Source organism: Phalacrocorax carbo, chromosome 9 (genome assembly GCF_963921805.1).
Source record: "Phalacrocorax carbo chromosome 9, bPhaCar2.1, whole genome shotgun sequence".
In the NCBI taxonomy this organism is placed as follows: domain Eukaryota; kingdom Metazoa; phylum Chordata; class Aves; order Suliformes; family Phalacrocoracidae; genus Phalacrocorax; species Phalacrocorax carbo.
This window is the reverse complement of record NC_087521.1, coordinates 27382353-27403654: the sequence shown is the minus strand read 5'-3', so window position 1 is coordinate 27403654 and position 21302 is coordinate 27382353. Positions and strand designations below refer to the sequence as shown.

Genomic DNA, 21302 nt, shown 5'->3' with positions numbered 1-21302 from the left:
CTTAAAGAAACCCCACCAAACCCAATGGTTTAGAAGATTAAAAGTGACCGCTTCCTACTTCACAGAAATCCTATGCGATTATGAAAGAAGAATTGTAAAGGAAGAAAGTAAAGTACTACTAAGCAGACAAAGACAGACACCTGAGTTGGAGTGAGTTTATTAGAAGTTAGAAAGACAAATACACAAATCACTGAACACCAAGATTAGTAGAGAAAAGCATAATTGCCAAAATCTCACACAAAGACTAAACAGCAACGCTACTGTAGAATAATCATAAGTGAAGACATCCAGAGTTCCATATTGATGTTAACCATGTAATAAGTCTCTAAATACATTTTAAAGCACTTGGAGAACATGCCTTACTGTTACGGGGTTTGTTTTGGTTTTCTCCTGTAAAGATCACCATCATGCCATTTCAATAATACCTTGTGTGATACTTTTAACTACCTTTTTTCCATAGTGAACAGCTACTTATAAAGTTCATTGTTACTTTTTTTTTTTTTTTTAACTAATGTATTACACAGCAAATGGTTGTAATAACATTCTGTATGACTAGATACATATCTGGCAAAGCTACACATGTACAGAAATAGAAAAACCGAAAAAAAGACACCAGCACTGAAGGAATGGCCAGTTTACAGGGAAGTGTAGCTCTGACAAGAATCTTAAGGGGTTTGCTAAAACACAGCAGTCAGTACTGAAGAGAGAAGTTAAAGCTTGAAGATGGTGCACGCCCGTCATGCAGGAGACAGTATAAGAATCACAAAAGGCATCTAGGCCTGTCAGAAATGGAGAGAGAAAAACTGAATGAAACTGTTGGGAAAAATTCAACAGTTTTCAATTCCGAACAGTTACGTTTACAGTATTTCTAGGTCACATTCAAAACCATTTTTCCCAGAGTAAGTATTTGGACTGCCCTTAAGTACAAAGTGCAGGCCCTTGCCATTACCAGAAAGTTCATCTTTATACACTTTTGCCCCTATAACTAATATGTGACGTACATGTGAGAATGAATTATGCTGCGCATTCTTCAGGTTAGCATTTGTATGAAATACAAAACACCTTTAAGAGGGATAGCTTTAGCACTACATTTTGTAAATGAAGAAAGTTGGGGGTTTTTTCAGCTGACGTTAACACAAAAATAAATAATAATAATAAAAAAAAAGCCAGAAGAAAGGAACAGAGCAAGGTGCATTCATTTCAGCTTTAACTTCTGTCAGGAATTTTCCTTGAAACAAAACCGCAAGAAGAAAGAGGTCTTCCCCTAACATCCAGACAAAATTCTGTTCATTCCTTTAAGGAATTAGAATCCAACTGACCTCAAGTATTTTTTAGAGCATATCTCTGTCTGTGTGTGTGTGTGTGTATATATATATTACCCAAGTGGAAACTTCTGTACTTTCCCTAATTCAGTGAGGCAGCTAAAAGAATCCACCTTTAAATATAAGCTGCGGTTCAATTTACATGCTTTCCATTATCAGTGTTAAGTAAAGAAACCATTACTGATAGTCTTAAGATAACAGTTTTGAGAGCCTTTATCTATAGCAAATGGAATGAACAGTAATTAAAATTATTCTTGCACATGGCAAAATGCCTTGTTACCAAGTGATTAGAAGATCAAAATCTGAGTATTTATGTTTCACACTAAATTGTTTTTTACACTTTCAAAAAATAGCTTCAGCTTTTCAGGATTGGATAAATTGAAGTCTAAATTCCAATCAGAAGTATTAGATCAGTGAAAAGGCTAATTATTCCTGTTGTCTTAAACCCGTGATGTTAAAGTAGTGGTAATGATCCAATGAACAAAGGCAAGCTATAGAGTATAACTTATGCTAACCGGCACATTAGGAAGAAGCAGACAAGCTTTTGGGTACTTCAAATCTGAAATAAACACACTGAACTTCCAAGTTAAACACTGACTGCAGGGTTAACAAAACACCTTTAAAACATAAGTTTAGGAGAAAAAGAAAATCCTAAATCCAGTGTAAACAAACAAACAAAAAAATGAGATATCTGTTTCAAGGGCAAAGATTAATTGCCAATTTTTACATCACCCAGAATGAGATTCACATTACTTTTGCTTACACCTCCTCACCATCATCTCCCGCAGTTTGTAGTTGTCTGCTACAATGCTGCTGTCTGAGACCTCTTATTAAATAAGAGAAACTCATACCAGCTAATCTATGGTAGTGAAATTTATTGCTTTCACACCTGAAAGTGGACTATGTGCCCCAAAGCTTGTATTTTTGAAGCATATGATTTAGAATACTAAAAGGTACTTCCTCGCACTAAAAACATTATCTTAAATTATAAACACTATCATACCCCGAAGATTTTTATCTGTCCTCTAACCGACTGCAAGATCAATTTATGAAAATGGCAATTACAAATGCTATCATTTTTCATATACAAGCATAGTAAGGGATAAAAATCTTGGGATTTCTACCTTGAATTTTTAAGACAAAGTATTTTCTTGCATTTTCAAGTATCTTCGGTGAACTTTAAGGGATGGACTTTATATGAAACATGTAAACATGCACTACATCACCTCATTTAGCATGTGCATTTTAATAGTTAATGACAGATCTGCTTCCAATAGGTATTTCCGTGCTTTTTCAAAGAATGTAAGCCACTACATGAAAGCATATAACACTTACTAATGATCACATTCCATATCAATGTAACCAAATTACAATACATCTTCCAACATAATTTTTTCGTTGAAGTTTGTTGCTTTACACATGCCACCTATTCTCTGACAGCCAAGAACGTGAGTGAGCTTGACCACTTCAGAAGAATTTAAAAGGAAAAGGCAGGCCTCTCTTCAGGCTCTGCATACAGAAGTATTTGCCTGATTAAAAAAAATTCTACTACACTTTATGAATCAGAATATTTTGTCTGGAGGGAACACAGGAGGGTAAAAAGAAGGTACACGATATAAAGTAGAGGGAAGAACAGCACTGAGACAGAAACACTAGCAGGGTAGAGGGAGAGAGAGTTGCCCACTTTACATAAAAGATGCAATACACAATACCTTGTGGGGAGGGGGGAAGAAATAACAAGGATGAGAATAAAGCAATGCCACTTCAGCATACTAAAAATGAAAGGTTTGTTTGCCTCGACAGGTCAAAATTTAATTTTTTAGATCAACAAGTTTTATCACTGAGTTTGATTCTAATATTGACCTAGAAATACCGTCTAGTGCTTTTCCAGAAGGCCCTTTCAACCCAAAACCTGCATGCTTGTTTAATTAATGTCAATAACAGAAAAAAGTTTAATCCATTTAGAACATATATTCATGCAAAGTACAGCGAAAATTAAGGGAGGAGTACAGTACACAGTTCTAATGCCAAACGGGCAAAATGAAAATTAAAGAGTTATCCAACCTTACTTTGGCTTTATTAATGATGCAGTATTATTCACAATAGATGCTGATTGACTGTCTTGGCACTGAGAACACCAATGCCAAGAAAACAAAGAGACAAAAGCAAAGATGGAAAGAACATGCTCCTTTAAGGCTAAAGCAGTATGTGTTTTATCAAGGTTTCTTTGGAATGTTAAGCTTTGTCTCATGCAGCTAAAAAAAAAAAAAAAAAAAAAAAAAGAGATAGCTATTTTAAGAGAAATGAAACTTCGGAACACTCAACATTGCAAAGTAGGCTACTTCCCCTCCCATACAGGAAAAACAGGCAACAGCACTTCAATAATCTAACAGAATATTTTCAGCAGAACTGCAGCTGGGAGTTAGTTAACAGTGCAATATATATCCCATTGCCAGCAATGGAATAAACCACAGGAAAGCTGGTGACAGAAGCAAACAACTATGTAAGCCAGATCAATAACTGAAAGCCCCCACTGTCTTTCAAATAAAGGAAAACAATGGTTAGAAAAATGCATATGTAATCACATTTTTTTTTATATATATATATATGTATGTTTTTACTTTATGACAATCAGTGTTATAAAGTGCAGCCAATATATGGGAGACAGATAGGAACAAGCCCTGACTCCAGTCAAATTCTAATACAGGAAAATGACAGTAATATTTCACTTAAGAAACGTGAAGTTACTATCACATTGTTATTTGATGACACTGCCTCTTAAAAATAATTGTATAGAGGAAAGCACATAACTTTTTCAAGCTGCTAACAAGTTGGGTAAAGGAGGAGATTGGAAGTATTTTAGTGTTAGACTGATCACTTTATTTTACTCTAAAATGGCTAACACTTAATACATCTCCATAGCAAGTATTCCTTGTGATTCCAACAGATGCAGTATTTAAAAAAAACCCAAAACATTTAAAATATGGGCAAATATGGCATCAAAAGGACAAAAGCGAAAGTAAGTTAATTGCCAGAGTATTTCTACCAGTAAAAAGAAACCACTGACAAGCAATTTTACACCAGACCATAACCAGGACACTCAATCAGCATTAAACAACTTAAATACTACTGCTTGGGACACTTCACCATTCAGAACAAGAAGAGAAAGGGTGTTTTAAAGCTTTAAAATATTACTTTTTTTTTTTTTACATGATGTTATGAAAAACAAAGTGTTACTCTTCATTTCTTAAATGATTCTGCAAAATTACAAAGTAGACCAAGAAACTACTGAAACCACGATATGCTGGTGAATAGACAACCATATTTGTTACGGTGATAATTTGTCTATGCTATTTTCTTAAACTGTGTACTGTACTTACCCCATTCCATTCTACGCTCATACTCACTTCCTCGCCTCCATCAGGACCACTCTCGTACTTTACCACATCAACATTGAGGCTTTCTCGGCTTCGCCTTTTTTCTATGCTCTCAGGGTCATTCAGCACTTCAGCAACTCTCTGTTTATGAACATTGTCAAGACCCTGAGAAATAGGTAAAATGAGAAAAGATTTCATTTCATTACGAGGTGTATTAATCTACAACTTACACACAATAACTGTACCAAGAAAGAAGTCAATCAAACTCATAACTGCATTACCCTGATTCTGCCTTCAAAAGGCAGTCAGGATGAGTTGCCGTCTATACATGGCAGGAATCAACATAGCATGAAGTGGTCAGACAGTTTGGCAGCTTGAGGATTCAGTGACTTGCCATTCTTCTCCTCCTTCCCTATCGCTTGTCAAAGCCATTTGCTGTTCCTGTCACTTACCTGAAGCCATGTGGCCACCAGCTCAATATTTAAGCCATTTATACATCATGAATGCAATTCTCAGTTTTCCGCCTATCAAATGGTGCAGCATTCACCCACCTTTGGAAAGAACATTGCAGGTGTCTGAACATCTAATACCCAAGACACAGGTTGTGTTATTTAAAAATACTAACATATGGCACTTGGCACGTTAGTATAATTTATCCTTCAGAAAGACATCAAATAGAAAATAAGCTTGTAATAGAACAGACTCGATAGTCAATAAAATGTGTTTACTTTGTGTTAACGACTGCCTATCAATTATCAAATAATCCTTTAAATCTCTTAAAAGTGCTAAAATACCTCTATGAAAACCCTGAAAAATAGAGGCAAAATCTTTAACACAGAAACTAAAAAGTAACAAAGCTCAAATCATACTTATTTTCAGTTTTGTTTTCCTTATAATAAACCTATACCCCACACCATTAATGGTATTTGCTGATATGAACAGATCCCCAATGATCACCTTGCATGTCAGAAAACACTCTGCATCTTTCACTGTGCAGCATTCACAGCAAATGCCGCAGGAGATCTGTGTGACAAACCCATAAGGTCTACCACAATACAGAAAGTGAAAATCATGCCAAAATTCTGCTTAAAAGTGCCTGAATAAGAACGGAAGTTATTTTAGTGGCATGGAGAAATCAGGTTCTTGGTCCACACACGGCTGCTTTCCACTAACTGAAGAGCAGAACAGCCCTCTCTAATGGAATTCTATGCAGAAGCAACCACGAAACCAACACATAATGATCATGTATTTTCACTTCCACATGGCTGTATGGTGCACAGAAGTGGCTACAGCTCTCAGACAGTAGAGAAGCACAGGCTCATAATGGCTTTTGCACCAAACCCTTTAGCAGCACAGAACATGAAAAGCATAAAGTTATTTGAAATCACGGAGGAGGTGATGCATCACATAACCTCTAGGCTCTGTTCCACAGCTACTGTCTCTCATTTACCTCACATGTTAGGGGGTGGCGGGGGAGGGAATGCAGGGAACTGCACTTTCCTGGTTTGTTCGATTCTGCCATGAAAGATGAAGGACAAAGAACTTCACTAGTCTTTAAAAATTTAGCCTATACATCCCAGAAGCTAAAGCAAACAAACAAACAAACAAACTCATGAAGGAGAAGAGAGCTGTGAAGGACCGATGCTTTTCCATGCCTGGGAACTGGGAACAAAGTCCCTCTTTGCTTTTAGCTCAGAAGGGAACATGCATTAACCCTGTCTGTCCTCCTTTACTTTAATGATGTAGAATACAAAGGTAGTGTTAAACACTGCTAGTAAGACAGCATTGTTTCCTACATGTCCAAATCTGGTGCTGTGTGTAATGTGATGTATTATGGTATAATGATATAGGTGGTATATGATGCACCAATGAAAATCTGAAGCATGCCTAACGAAGTAGCAGCTACAAGCCTCCAGGAGGCTCTGTGGAAAATGGAGACAAGTTCTTCAAGTGGTACTGGCAAGCCAGAAGTGGGCTGATTAACTAGGGGTTCTCCAATAGCAAGATCTCCCATCCTTAATTCCCAAATAATCAATTGCAAGCTTCACAGTAAAAATTTGAACTTGAAAAGCTGGTGTTCTGTTTTGGGGTTTTTATACATATATTTAAAAAAAAGGAAACAAACATAAGTACAAGCTAAGTTTTCTTACAGTCTTTTTATTACTATTATGCCAATTTATCCTGGTTATACCTGTTCACTAAAAAATTATCATATGTAATTGCAACAGTTAAACTAAGAACCAAAGCAAACATATTAAGGTGCAGCGCACATTTGTTTATCTTCAAATCACATTCGAATGAGAGATACACCAAAAATGAGCCTTCAGTAGAAGTATGTGAAAATGATCCTCAAAAAAAGAGAGCATCTGTATCAGCTATATCCATATCCCCCCCCCCCGAATTTTCCTTGCTGAAGAACTTTTCTCCCAGATTCATACTTTACTTTTACCAGTTTCATTCCACTTATATGGCAAACACTCAAGTTTTCCATCATTTTTTGTGGAAGAATGTACTTACGGCACCTTACATCAAAGGGAACTGTTGCTGAAGTCACTAGAATAATATGAGGTTTGCCAAGAACTTTTTTGCCCTCTCTTTTCCAGCAATCTGCTTTTATATACGTCAAACACTGCAGTATCATTCTTTAAAATACAACTGCAAATCAGTATAACCAATAAAAAATAATATACTATCAAAAAATATATCATCCACCACCCAAGACAGATTACGTCCATTTAGAATTTGAGTTTAGAATTTTACATGGACATCTAAGGAAAAACAAAAAAAACCAAAACACCACCACAATAAAACAAACTACTTCTGAAAAATATACAAATCTTACTATTGCGTAAAAAACAAAATTAAAATAGAACTTTCCAAATTTTTTAATCACTTTTAATTTCTTACTTTGCTTTTCATTTTAAACTGACAAGCCATGTTTGCTTGTCCAGTCTTATGTACTTCTATAAAGACATTGTGTGAAAGGAAAAACAAAAAGCCAATAAAACTGCAACAAAAACAAACCCTCTGCCACCTTCTAAGACTGTGAGAAAGTGTTACTTGAACAGCAGATTTGAGAGCACAGAGACAGCACAGAACTTCTCCCCATTAAAAGGATAATAGCCCCCCCCCCAAAGTGTAATATCCATCCCATCAGTTTGTAAAAGTAACAAAAACAGCAACTGATAAATTTATAATGGCCTTCTGAAGGTCTGCACCAGTCGCCGTCAGTTGTATACAGAAACAGAACAGTTGTAAGTTTGGCAGCTACTGGCAAAGGAGATCATCAACAGACACTCTCCATTTTCCCCTAGCTACAGTCTCTCTCCCACGACATGTAGCCAGTTGAGAGGACTGCTAGTCACCACAATGTTTTCTGCTCTTCCATTTTCCACATTAATTTCACTCCCAGTTTGAATCATGCTGCTGGTACATGGTGCCACTGCCCTAACAATTAACCAGTTCACAGGTGTTAAGAGGATATCAGTTTATCACCAGTCCAGACTGAAATTAGAGGGTGACACCAGGCACTGAATAGCTAAGAGTTTATATATTCTGCATGTACGATAGATACTGAAGTTGCAAATCCACACAGCCACAATGCAGAAATATCAAGACAAATTTTCATACTTGCCTGTTTACGAGATCTCATTGCTGCCTCTTCTAATGTTTCAGCAGCTTCAAATTTGCCCTGCCGTCTGTAAAGTGCCCCAAGGTTCTTTAAGGTAGTTGTTACTGTTGGACTAATTAAAAAAAAAAAAAAGGTGTATATATACACACACATATGCACACACAAAAAACTCTTAATTCACAAATAAAAACTTAAATATTGATCATATTTTTTGTAATTATTTATTAAGCCTCTCTTGAAATATACTATACTGTACTTCATGTACATGGGAAAACCTGTTAAGCCCTTTCAATGTGCATTAATGGCTCACACTATGATTAGTTGACAGCCCTGAAACTGGAAGTTAGTAACTAGCCTCTAGATCTACTCAAAACTGGAGGGCTATATCCTTGTGTTTCTCAGATGTGTCTTGAGGTGAAAATTTAGCTCAATCTGAGTGTGTCCAACCGAATAATTGTGAAACTTCCAGAAAATATGCCTACTTATAAATACAGTGACCATTACCGTAGCACGTAAAACAAATTACCAGTTCCTTTCATCAGCTTTTACTTCGTACCTATTTGGAGTTTCTATGCATTCAAACTAGGATTGAACAATGAAGGGTGGGGGGAACCCCATCATGTATTCCATTAACAAGTCTCATGCTCCAACAAGACATTTTTGTTTCAATGACACAATGAGAATTAGCTCAGTCACAGTATTGTTGCTTGAAGTTTTCCTCCAGTAACAGCAGAGAAAAGATTTCCTCATGCATTAGAATGAACTAGTATATGAAAAACAAACCAACAAAATGTACTGCACACAGAGTGTTCAGGATGGAGAAACAGATTTCCACAGTACAAAGGTTCTGTTACTTGTTAAATATAAGAATTCAGACACAGAGGAAAAAAAACCCTCACTGAAGATTATCAGTACTAGCTGCAGGCTTTCTCTTACATTGTACCACCTGCACAGTACAGAAAAAAAAGGAATAAAATTAAAGCAAGCAGAAAAAATATTTCATCAAGTATAATCCAAGCTGAAGTCCTTGTTTCTCCTCTTCTGTGTTAAGGCACATGTTTTCATTCACACCAAACTATACTCCGCAAGCTTTAGAAACTCACAAAATGCTGAACTAAGGCAGGTTAACTTTGTTTCTTGTCCCAGCTAGAAAACTCAAGGCTGTTATTTGCAGTCTCCTTTTTGCTTCTGGCCCTCTCTAGAGGTCTTTCTGGGGCAGGGAGAGCACATATGCCAACCAACAGTATAAAAAAAAAGAAAGGTGACCTACGCTTCCATGCAAAGGACTGCCAAGAACACAAGTGGTGAATTTTTATGTCACTTACTAGATCTAACCAGCCTAGATTAAGAGCAGCCCTGGGACCTGAAAACTGCTACTGTGTTCCCGAAACCCAGTCTTGGGGCCTTAATTTTTAATACTATGGTTTTTAGAGTCCTAAGCAGGCAGCTGGTTCAGTTTCATTTTCAAACATACTTTAAATCTGACATTTCTGTATACTAGGTACTGCCACATTGTTTGTCCTGTAAAGAAGTTCCTCACCTGTCAACTTTGCAAGCTTTGTACCAGCCACCATATTCTCCAAAAGATGTGCCATCTTTTTGCTTTCCCTAAAACAAAAGTAACATTGAAGAAAAATAACTGCTTTGTAACTTAAAAAGTAAGAGCTCAAAAAAAAAGTATTTATGACAGCAGCCTTACTTTGCATTCTTCCCTCTCTTCCGCATGCATCCAAATAGGCTTATTTTCATCTGATGAAGTAGAAGAAAATATTTTAAAGAAGTACAAAATTACAAAGTATCCATTGCTTGATTTTCACCCTTCTGAAATGAAGTGGTGAACCAGAGAATTATGGTACTACCACCACAAAAAAGCTTACTGTCCGTACTAAAGCGGCACATAAACAAAACATGCACCTCTCATTATATAGTTCTATAATTCTGTCTTGTCTTATCTGAACTTCGAAACAGTTACTTCTGAGAAGCTCTGAAGTCAGTACATGCTGCCATCAATTTGTCACGTGCCTAGTTCTGTGGTAGAATACACACATTTCTTTTTTTTATTGTAACAATTGTTTTGACATCTACTAAGCGGTGCAGATGCTACTGTCATGGAATGCAATGGAAATTCTTCACTGTGATTTATAGTTGGTAAAATCCATTTGACTTCAGTGTACAGTGTAGTTCACAATTTAAGGGTATTTTCCCCATTTTTAAAATGTATTAATGGAGGACTCACATTAGCAATGTAGTTACTAAAAATCATTAAAAATTATTAAAAATATTGCACTGATTTTTTTCCTGTGACTGGAAAGTGGCATACATTTTTCTGCCCCTATAACAATACCAAAATTAGTTTTGGTTGGGCATAAGATAAACTACACCACAAATACAATCCATAAAACATAAGCCTACCAAGTCTACCTCATGTAAGAAAAACAATCCTTTTGAATCAAATGTTACTGGTGTATCTAAATGCTTTTTATGATGAATGTACTTCCAACACATCTATAATCTCACACTTTTTAAGTCTACCTCAAGCAGACAAAAATTTTAACCAGGATACAATCTGCAGGAAGCTAACTGTATTTCATAGTAACTACAAAAATCAAGCATACATTCAAATCTAGGGATTAAGTTTCTTACCATCTACAGAGCCAAATTCCCGTTCATGAGCACGAGTAAGAATCTCTTTGTATAAAGTTTCTGCTTGCTTAAATTTGCCCTGTTTTAGATAGCAGGATGCCTGAAAACAAAATATCCCCCCAAAAGATATATCAGCACAATGTTTTATTTAGCTTCATAAATAATAAATACCATACATGCTGAGTAAAGGTGTGTTTCAATTCATTAGAAAATACTCCCATTTCTTAAATTTGCTTTATAAAGGGCTTACCAGGTTATTCTTTGTTTTTGCAACATTTGGATCATCTGGTCCCAGCTTAGTCTGGTATATCTCCAGTGCCCTCTGATAGTAGTATTCAACCTCCTCATATTTACCCTGGTTCTGGCATAGTAAAGCCAAGTTATTTAATTGTTTGGCAACATCAGGGTGATCTTTCCCCAGGACCTGAAAATTAAATACCTTCTATTAAAATATCACATCAGCGTTTAGAAATGCATCATTTAGAAATACCCCATTAGTTTTCATTCCTCATCAATTCAACATGAGGAAGACAAAAGTAAAATTTGAATTTGGAAGGCATGACAATCACTCAATTTTGTTACAAACTGAGAATGTTGAAGAACAATTCATAACAGGAATATTGAAAGGAGTATAACAACATTATATGCAGCATATTATATAAAGAAGCCTGAAGATGCAGGCATTCAGCCTCATGGACTGGAATAAATATCCACATAGTCGTAGAATAATCAACTAAAAAACTTTAACTGTGATTCTGAGATTCATTTAATTTCAATTGTCTCGTCAAATCAAAGATTACTTAACTATCAAAGGGAAAAGAAAAAAGTAAAGATGATGAATTACAAAATACAGAATTTAGAATATACCGAGACCACTCCAACAGCTCTGAAGGACTACTGGAACTTACTGCTGTTTTGAATTTCAGACACTGCTAACTACCAGGGCATCGCTACCTCTGTGGTTTATCTGGCTGACCTACCCCACTGAAGCACAGAAGAATTTGAGAGCGTAACTTTGCCCCCTCCCTCAAAAAATCCGTTCATAGGTGCTGTATCCTTTTGCTCATACCTTTTCTCTGATTTCCAGAGCTCGCTTACACAATGGTTCAGCTTCTTTGTATTTTCCCCGTTTACCATAAAGTACTGCAAGATTGTTTAGAGTTGCTGCCACCTGTCAACAGTAGAGAAATATTAATTACACTGGAATTTGCTCGTACAAGTATCTGGCAAATGAACACATCTGCAATGCATTGATGTTTTCAAATTCTCCATTTGCAGATGAAGAAATAATTATTATTGAATTGATATTTCTGCTTCATTCGTGGAAATGTCATTTAGTGCATACATTTTCTTCATACGTTCTCTTACAGAGTTACCTCTCACATCTATAGTCAGAGCTGCCCTGCTTCACACAGGCTACATGAAGTGAGATATTACATTACTTTTAAACACTTAAAAGCAGCAGTGAAACAAATCAGTACACCTTCAATCTGAGTTTAATGAAGTGATTTGAGAAAGCAAATTAAAATCTTTCTTCCCAAATTAATTTCCCATAGAAAATCCATTCAATCTGGAATCAAGTATGTGCAAGTCATTTGCGGTGAAACAGCATTGAATATAATGCTCAAACGGTACGTTAAATATTTAAGAGAAAACAAAACATGTTGCACTGCGGCCTCCTACCTGTACTGTTTAGAGATAAGCCAGGTCTTAAAAACTGTCCTGTTGAGTTTAATGTTAGAATGAGTTGAAAATAATTCAGCAAAAAACACAACTAAGAATATATATTGCATGTATACAAACCGCAGGATGATCTTTGCCCAAAGTCTTTTCACGGATAGCCAAGGCATCATTCAAGAGATTTGCTGCATCTTTGTATTTGTTCTGGTCTCTAAATTTTGAAGAGTCATAATTAATACAGGGGAATTCAGAACAGAAAGTCATTAAAATGAAGCTGACTTCAGTACTGGCCTAAAGATGCTAGTACAAAAGCAGAGTGTATATTCAGAAATCAGGAAGTAAAAACCTGAAGCCTGTAACTGTAAAGTAGTTTGCTGGCTGAGTACTAGCATGTACTACTTCTACACTGCTGTCTAATCTATACCTCTAGATTATCTGTAAGTGGGTAATCAAGATATGCCTCCTCGAGCAGACAAAACAAAAACAAAAAAAAAGCATCAAAACCAGCTTCACTCCCACAACAGAGGCACAGGCAAAAATGCAACAACTTGTTTGACTTTTAAGTATAGGGAGACATATAAATATTGCAGGACCCTCTTGAGGGTTTTAATTAAAAAAACAGGGAATGGAAAATAATACAACAGGCAAAAAAATGTTAGTCTGAACATTAGCAGGTTGTAGTCAAATATTAACTCTGTATTTCACCAATATTTATCTATGTCTATACAAACCTGTACACCAAAGCAAGTATGTTCAACATAGTGGCAACATCAGGATGATCATGACCAGACGTCTTCTCCAAATCTTCAAGAGCTTGTTTACAGAGAGGTACAGCAACCTCATATCTACCTTGGGAAGCATACTGAATAACTAGATTATGAAGGGTCCTTAATCTTGCCGGAATTTCATAGCCACCTTGTTGGGCAGCAGCTGCTGCACTGCTATGCTGCTGTTGAACTGAAAGAAATCCACAAGATTTCAAGTTGTTTAAAAGATGACTGTAACTAAAACATCTAACATTACTGCTCAGTGACACAAAATGAGACTCACTGAATTTTATTTCTTCAGTACAAAGCATTAGTATTAGAACACACTTCACAGCAGTCATGCTGTCTTGAACAGTAACAGTGAAAAATATGACCATTTTAGTCTTCACACTCTGTCCAGTATTGTATTATTTTACACTTCTATTAGCTCAAAGGGGTGAATGTAATAAACCAATGAAGGAAGCAGACTACTTCAGCTCAGAAAATCATTAACAATTCTCAAAATTATATAAAAACTTTGCACTTACAAATATTGATGCTCCCCTACCAACAGGAACATCAACACAGACAAGCCAAACACCTGCAGAAAAGCTCAAATGTGCAGAAAAGCTTTACTGTCCTTCTCTAAACATACAAAATTTTTTGTTTCCCTTTGTTTGCTATACCAAGGCTCACTTAAGGTTGGCACTTAAAGGATTAAAACACCTTGGATGCCGCTAACAGTTGCAAGAGAAAAGGCACTGAGTCATCAAAGCCAGTGTCAACCTTTAGGTTTTACTTACTAACCGTCAGGGTCAGTCACTTATTTTCCAGTAGCTCCTAACCTTTGGTTGTTGCAACCCCCACCCTCCCACTCCCCCCAAAGATCTACTACCCTTTTTCTCTTCACCTGAGAGATTTCTGGGAGGATCGAGAAAATTACTTCTTACTCATTTTCATTAAATTCTAGACAACAGCCAGGATAAGGGCTCCAGCTGTCAGCCTGACTTTCTTCTCTCCTTTCTATTGGGCAAAACACTCTCTCGCAGCACATGGGAGACTTTTTATGTCAGTGGAATCATAAAATTCCAAGCCTACACCCACAATTGCTGCCCACCAAAGCACTGTACAATTTAAGTATTTTTCATGGAGGTCAAGGAAGTTAGTGAAACATCAACTTTGTCTTCTGTAAAGCAAAATAAGGTAGATTGACTACAGGGGTATACAGACAGCTTTGCCATTCAGTTTTCCTACTACAAAATTCTACGGAAAGAAGGATGAGCTCAGGGGGGAATTCACAGTCAACGCTAACCTATTCTAAACTCTTCAAGTCTTCTTCCATTGCTGGCTATGGACAGCATTACCATGCTATCAAGCACACAGTGTTATCTTGCATATGTGCCCTTAAAGGACATCTGAAACTCTGCTGATTACAAGAGTGAGACCCTTCAATACATTTCTTCTGAAGTCATTTGTCTACTAAGAACCTTTATATTACTAGCACACTGCATATACACTACAGTATCAATACATTGTGTAACATCAGCTTTACACCCATATGAAAATCACACTTCACTAAGCAAGCACTATCTATTAATGGCTTCTTTCAATCACAATACCATACCCCTACCTCAAACTTAACTGTATATTCACCAGTCCTTCTGACCTGAAGACAGTATTTCTAGAATGAGTAGTAACACTAAGGAAGACAATCTCAGCAAAGGACAAAAGATTATATGACAAAGACTTCCTACTAAAACCTGCCCCAAATTGTTAAATCAGATCATTAAAATGGTCATTAACAGAATTCACCATCTGGGCAGACCACTGAAAAGCTTCAATGTTTCAGAATCTGTCTCAGTCACTTGGAACAAACCTTTTCCATTCTGAGGCCCACAGGAAGGGCTGCGGGACCAACTTTGTACTGAAGTCAGTCTCAAGAACTTTATAACAGGTAGTACACTCTCTTTAAAAAACTACACCCCAGTTCTATACATATCAATGTGTAGTATTGTGTATCAATGACTGGTTTCCTTATTCTAGCACAGGCATTCACCACTCCACTGTGTCCCAGAGAACCCCAAGCATGGATTAATTTTTGTAAAGAGCGTCTTTATATTCTGCATTGCAGAAATACACTAACATTCTCATTTGAAGTACACTTACTTCCTTGTCCTTGGTCATCTTCATCATTAGGAAATAAGTCATCCAAAGGCTCTTTAGTGGAATCTGTATCTTTATCCTCCTATAGAACAACCCCAAACCCAAACAGAATGTTACACTTAAATCTAAGGCATAAAGGGACAATCCATTTAAACAGAAACGTTAACGGAAAACCCCACACCCAGAATTTAGGAACTGCCAAGAATAACATTTCTCACAGAAGTTTAATGAAGGTCTTACGTTGAAATGTATTTACACACTCTGTCCCAAAACAATACAGGACACCTTCAGAAAAGCCAGGAATAGAAAACAGGTCTCCTAGATTTCAGCCTCAATTTAAGCACACAAGAACACATTTGTTACTCTTACAGAGACACTCTAATGCAAACACCCGGTGAAGAGTGAGTGCTACGGAATACAGAATTGTCCACTGTACTTTTTTAGTCATAAATGCAGTTATAGGTGAGCAAGGGAGAGGAATAAGGAGATTCATCTCCTGAAGGAGAATAAAGTTGCACCAGCAGCTTTAGTTCTGTCACCTCAATTTCTGAGTGCTCAACTTCTGCACAAATAATAGATTATGCAATTGTGATCTGTAAGGCTCAAAAAAAAAAATTACTTGGAAGGAAATTAATCTCCAACAATCTCCATCTGGAACTGTATCAGTTTCTGCACAATCTATCAGTGTATATCGATTTTAAACACCCAAAGATCATTCCAAAACCCGCAGTCATGTAAAATAAAGAAACAGATCATCCCTCAATCCTGCTTCTTAAATGTGAATCTACACAATATAAATAGTTGAAGTTGTCAGAAATGTTAATCTTAGGAGAAAACCCAGGAGCAGAACACATTCCTATTTTTCTGGCTCTCCATCCAACACCTTTTTCCACAGATCAAAAAATTCAGCTGCTGCTGCCAGCGTTCAAGTTCAATGGTGGCAAAGTGGGTGCTCTGCAAAAACAGCAGATTGATGGGACTAGATCTCAGCTGGGAAGTTCATTATTTTAAGCATGCTGATTCCAACCTCACACTGAGTATATACAATTGACTATTTTCAAAGGCTAACAGCAGAGATTGTCCATATGGCTAGTGGAACTACAAAGATGCTATGCTTACTTTGACCCTATTTGCCAATTAAACTTCAAATAATGGTGCTCTTTAGGGCATCTGCAGATTACAGTTCAACAGTTAGCACATCGAAATGCCAGTATTCCCTTCTCCTGCCCCTCTTCTAAATAGGCTTCACTGGCAGTATTCAGCTACAAATACCAACTCATGAAATAGCACTCAGAAGTTCTACGTGCAACTGACCTAAACAACTCTCACTACTCACAATATGTTAAAAAGGATTTAGTCAAGCAGTCAGTTAAGCACGACTAAAATGCATACATTTTCAACCTTTATGTTGCTAAAATAATTGGTTATAAAAAACACACAAAATGAGATATTTCTTTACAGTACCATCTAATTTAAGAAAACAAAAGGATAACAAGAAGGGCCAATAATTCAGAAGCCTTTTTAAGTGATGTTACTTCTCTAAATTAAAACGTTATCCATTTTCTCTCTGAATCGAAGTATATGTAACACAATGGGCTAGCTAAACATGACTGAAAATGTGCAGATGATCACAATGTCTAGCAGAAGGTCATGAAAGGGGATTCAATAACATCCTATCCTAGTGTAAATTCTCAACAAATAAAAGCTACACACTGGTTTCTCTACATGAAAACTGAGTATTTTTCTTGCAGACAAAATAAGCCTCAAGTCCCCAATGTGCTTAGAATCTCTAATAGTTTACATTTCCCACTTATTTTAACTGTTGAATTTACAGAAGGAAATTTTTGGCTTGAAGTTCGGTTCTTTTAAGTTAATATGATACTAAAAACACATTCCTGGATTTTGATCCCCATATGTATTTTATGATCTACAGACAGTAAAACACTTCTTATTTTAAAAGAGTAATGAACAGAACTCTCAATCTCTCTGTGAACTATGTAACACTGGTACAAAGTAAGCATTTTAATGAAAAGTTTATGTTAGAGACAAATAGAAAGCTTCTATCTGTCATTTCTTGGTAACTAGGCAGATTACATCACATATGTAAATGTAAGGTGGTTTTTACTCTACAGCTACTTACTGATGGTGAAATATCATCATCATATTTTTTTAACTGATTCATGAATTCTAGATGTTTCTTCTCCTCCTCCAGTTGAGCCACAGATTGCTCACTTTTCTGTAGTTTCTGTTGTGTATTGGCTAGTTCATCCCGTAGCCACTGATTTTCCTGGCATAGCCGGCGAACCTGAGCACGCAATTTCTGCTTCTCTGATTCCACTGCATTTAAGTGATTTGACAAGGCCATCATTACCTAAAAAGCAGAAGGTGTCACTTGACATACTTCCTCTAGAATGCAGTTCTGTATTTTACATAAAAGCCTTTTATTTTTTTAAAACCTATATCAGCCGTGAAATCTAGTAAATATTCAGATTTCTCTTCTTTATATATCTGGTTCTCACTTTTCCTCTGAGCTTTTTTACCATTTGTTCAGCCAGAATTAACCTAGAGAAAACTCTTTGCTAATGATCGCTTTCCACGATGCTATCACAAGTCAAATTGTTTTTTAATTCCTTAAAGATTACATATAATCTTAACTTACATTAAAAATTTGAACTAGGGTTTAGAATACTGAAATGGAAATCTTTGTTCCACTAACATGAAATGGAGCAGTACTATTTTTAACTTGAAGGATCACAAAAATAACCAAAGAACCAACAGAGTTATAATTTAGCACTTTTCAGACAGAAAAGGATTCATGTACATGCTTACAATTCATAAGGATGAACACCTCAGCATAGTGATAAGGGACAACTATACTACGAGCAACTGAACCCACAATTTATATAAACACTTATATATACTTATCATATATATACTTATCATAAGCTTAAGTGTGCAGACATTCAATGTGTTTGAACAGTCACATTAAGGACAAAAAACCAGAACAGCCATAAAAGCAGTCTACTTGGGTTTTTTGTTTTGTTTTGGGGGTTTGGGTTTTTTTGCTAAGCAAAGTTAAATGAAAAAGGAGCTTGTTAAGTGAAGGCCAACATACAGAAGACACTCTCCCTTCACTGTTAATGTAATCTTCCACTGATACATGTAGAACAGCTGATAGCAATCCCAGGAAGCACACCTTGTAAGAACAGGCAACTGGTGATAATAAAAATTTTCTTTTAGATGTTTGACATGCCCAATTTATTAGTATTTCATGTCCTGAATTTTATGTTTCCTTAAAACAAAGTGATTTTGAAGTGGTTTTAAACTAAATATTTCATGTGAAACAGATGGTATCCTTAGCTGAAGGTTTCAGGCTTCAAAAAAATACATCGAGCCTTTAGAAACTACTTTTTTTCCTATAAAGGCAAGATAAAATTCCAGGCATAATCTCCTAATACCAGTCCAAATTTCCAGACTTCAGCACCTACCTATTTACATATTCAAAATCATTAATAAGTTAAATTACTTGGACTATTCAACAGTAGCATTTGTAACATCAGAAAGTATATTTAGGAAAGTTGTGACAATAGGGTCAACATACTCAAACAACATTCTACAAGCTACAATGGCAAACTAAAATCCGTTGTAATCCTACTCTCTAGAATTAACTGAAAAAAAGTTTGATTACTTCTTCAACGTCAGTTCCATTTTCATGGAAATAACATGTGTCATCACGCCTACACCCATGTCCCAAAAACATCTATAAAATATTTCCATATCTTAATTTAAATACTGTAAATCAAAAAGGAAAAAAATTACTACACTGTTGCAACCCAAAGCCTGCAGGGAGAGTAGGCTTATCAGGTCTCAAAGTAGTAGTCTGAAGTGTTTTCCTAACAAAGGCAGTAAATGCAGACTTCTTGGCTCCTCGCCACTGTAGTTCACAAAACACCATGTGGGGCAAAGAAGGCAATAACATCTGCTACTGAGGCTGCTGAATCCAATAGAGCCAAGAATCAGAATTAGCTTTTTGAAGTCCCAACACCATGTCAAAGCTGGGAAAGAGAAGCTACTCGTTAACTCACAAATCTTCTACAAACTCAGCTGTTGCAATTTTAGTCCATAAGTCTTCTAGTATTTTCTTCCAATACAAGGGATCGAAGTTTGTACAATATACTAAGGCCTGACAGTCTGTACCACAAGGTCCAGGGGTTCTACCTTCCCATGTCTGGTAGTCCATATTTGTTCATTTCTCTCAGCCCTCACTTCACCGTGATCCAATGCACACAACTTCCAGACCACCAAATAATAATAGCTTGATCCAGATGAGAAGACTGAGCACAGTTATAGACTAATGTAAAGCCTATTAATACAAAATTAACTCATTGGCATTTTCAACTCATTTGCAAACACTCTGCCATTTTATACTGATAACTGCGTTGCATCACATCATTTCAGGTTTCTGACCTAGTACAAAATACCCTAAAGCTGGACTGTAAATACAGTCCTGACACCCTGACTAAACATGTATCTTCTCGCTCATCTTCTGCAGATACCTTTATCAACTAAGATAGTTCCCAGAAATTAGCTCAGAGTCCTTTAATGCATCAGTGAAAGTTGTTCAGATTCTGTAGTCTATTCTTAATCTTTAAAATGTTTTTAGATTCAATTTTGCTTTAGTAAAACATTCAATAGACATCAGAGATTCTTAAGCTCCAGGAGCACGATGAGCTACTATAAAAAAATCTCAGAATCAAGGGACTAAAAATATGAATTTAGGGTTATGACAGAGCTCAAAGGTAGAGCAAGTTCACTTATTTGTGAGACCTCCCTCTACAATAATTTTCAGTTTAAATGATCTTCCTTTTTTTTATCCTTGAATCAAAAATCCACTCAAAGTCTGAAATGCTTTATTTGTACTGCAATTTTACCTGTGCTTCGCTAAGGCCGAGCTCCAGCATTTCCAGTGACTTTCGAATCATGTTTGATTTTTCTTCAACCAGATTAGTTTCATCATCTTTCTTCAAACATTTCAGTGTTTCAAGTAAGCTCTGTAAAATTGAATTGTGTTCATTCTTCAGTGCCTCTAGTCCATTAATCACTTGCTTAGTTTTGGCAATGATTTCATCTTGAGTGAGCTTCTCCAACTTCTCTTCCTTTAAATACACCATTGTGGACATGTTTTCATACATTCTGAAACAGAAGAGTACACTAGTTAACCCAGAAGTAAAAATGAAATACACAATTCTCTATAACCAAATAAAGCTTTCCTTTAAGAAGTCATTAAAACATGCTAATTTGAAATGTACATTCAGAATATTTTTGCACAGCTTTTACAGTGTTTTAAGTCATGGTTTTCAACGGTGTTTCAAGTTTTTGAGCTTCTATTTCCAGAGTTAATATTAGCACTAAATCATAAGCCAAACAACAACTGAAAATAAAATCTGTATTACAACATGGCAGAAGAATTTCTAATAAGCACTGAAGAATCAGGCTGCGTCTCCAGGACGTGCAAAAGCAAAGTTGCAGACATTTTACATAGATATACAAAAGCTTTTATATAAAGATATATATATATATATCTTATTTGCAGATGCCACTAATCTACAAGTATCTGTACAAATATCCACAAACTAGAGCTTGGAATTTGAAGAAATACCATCCAACCCTCTAAAGGGTTGATCAAGCAGTCAGTCACGAGAAAAATCATCCTCTTCCAGTCAGAAGGAAACACCATCGT

The 21302-nt window shown here is 36.3% G+C and overlaps 1 protein-coding gene across 9 annotated transcripts in view; it reads right to left on the bottom strand.

The window, feature by feature from the left end:
- KLC1 (kinesin light chain 1) overlaps positions 1-21302 on the bottom strand; it is a 46418-nt gene that overhangs the window by 7982 nt on the left and 17134 nt on the right. For 4 of the 9 annotated variants that reach the window (XM_064460851.1, XM_064460850.1, XM_064460855.1 and 1 more), the window contains 12 exons: positions 20494-20755; positions 17703-17933; positions 15566-15644; positions 13385-13610; positions 12777-12864; positions 12043-12144; positions 11224-11397; positions 10974-11073; positions 10030-10079; positions 9871-9938; positions 8334-8442; positions 4703-4864 (listed from right to left, as the gene is read on the bottom strand). In XM_064460851.1, the coding sequence (XP_064316921.1) occupies positions 4703-4864; positions 8334-8442; positions 9871-9938; positions 10030-10079; positions 10974-11073; positions 11224-11397; positions 12043-12144; positions 12777-12864; positions 13385-13610; positions 15566-15644; positions 17703-17933; positions 20494-20754 (1650 nt within the window). In that variant the 5' untranslated portion in view covers position 20755. Of the gene's footprint in view, positions 1-141; positions 780-4702; positions 4865-8333; positions 8443-9870; positions 9939-10029; positions 10080-10973; positions 11074-11223; positions 11398-12042; positions 12145-12776; positions 12865-13384; positions 13611-15565; positions 15645-17702; positions 17934-20493; positions 20756-21302 lie in introns of those variants that run through there. The other 5 variants (XM_064460852.1, XM_064460854.1, XM_064460856.1 and 2 more) reach the window with 3 other exon arrangements.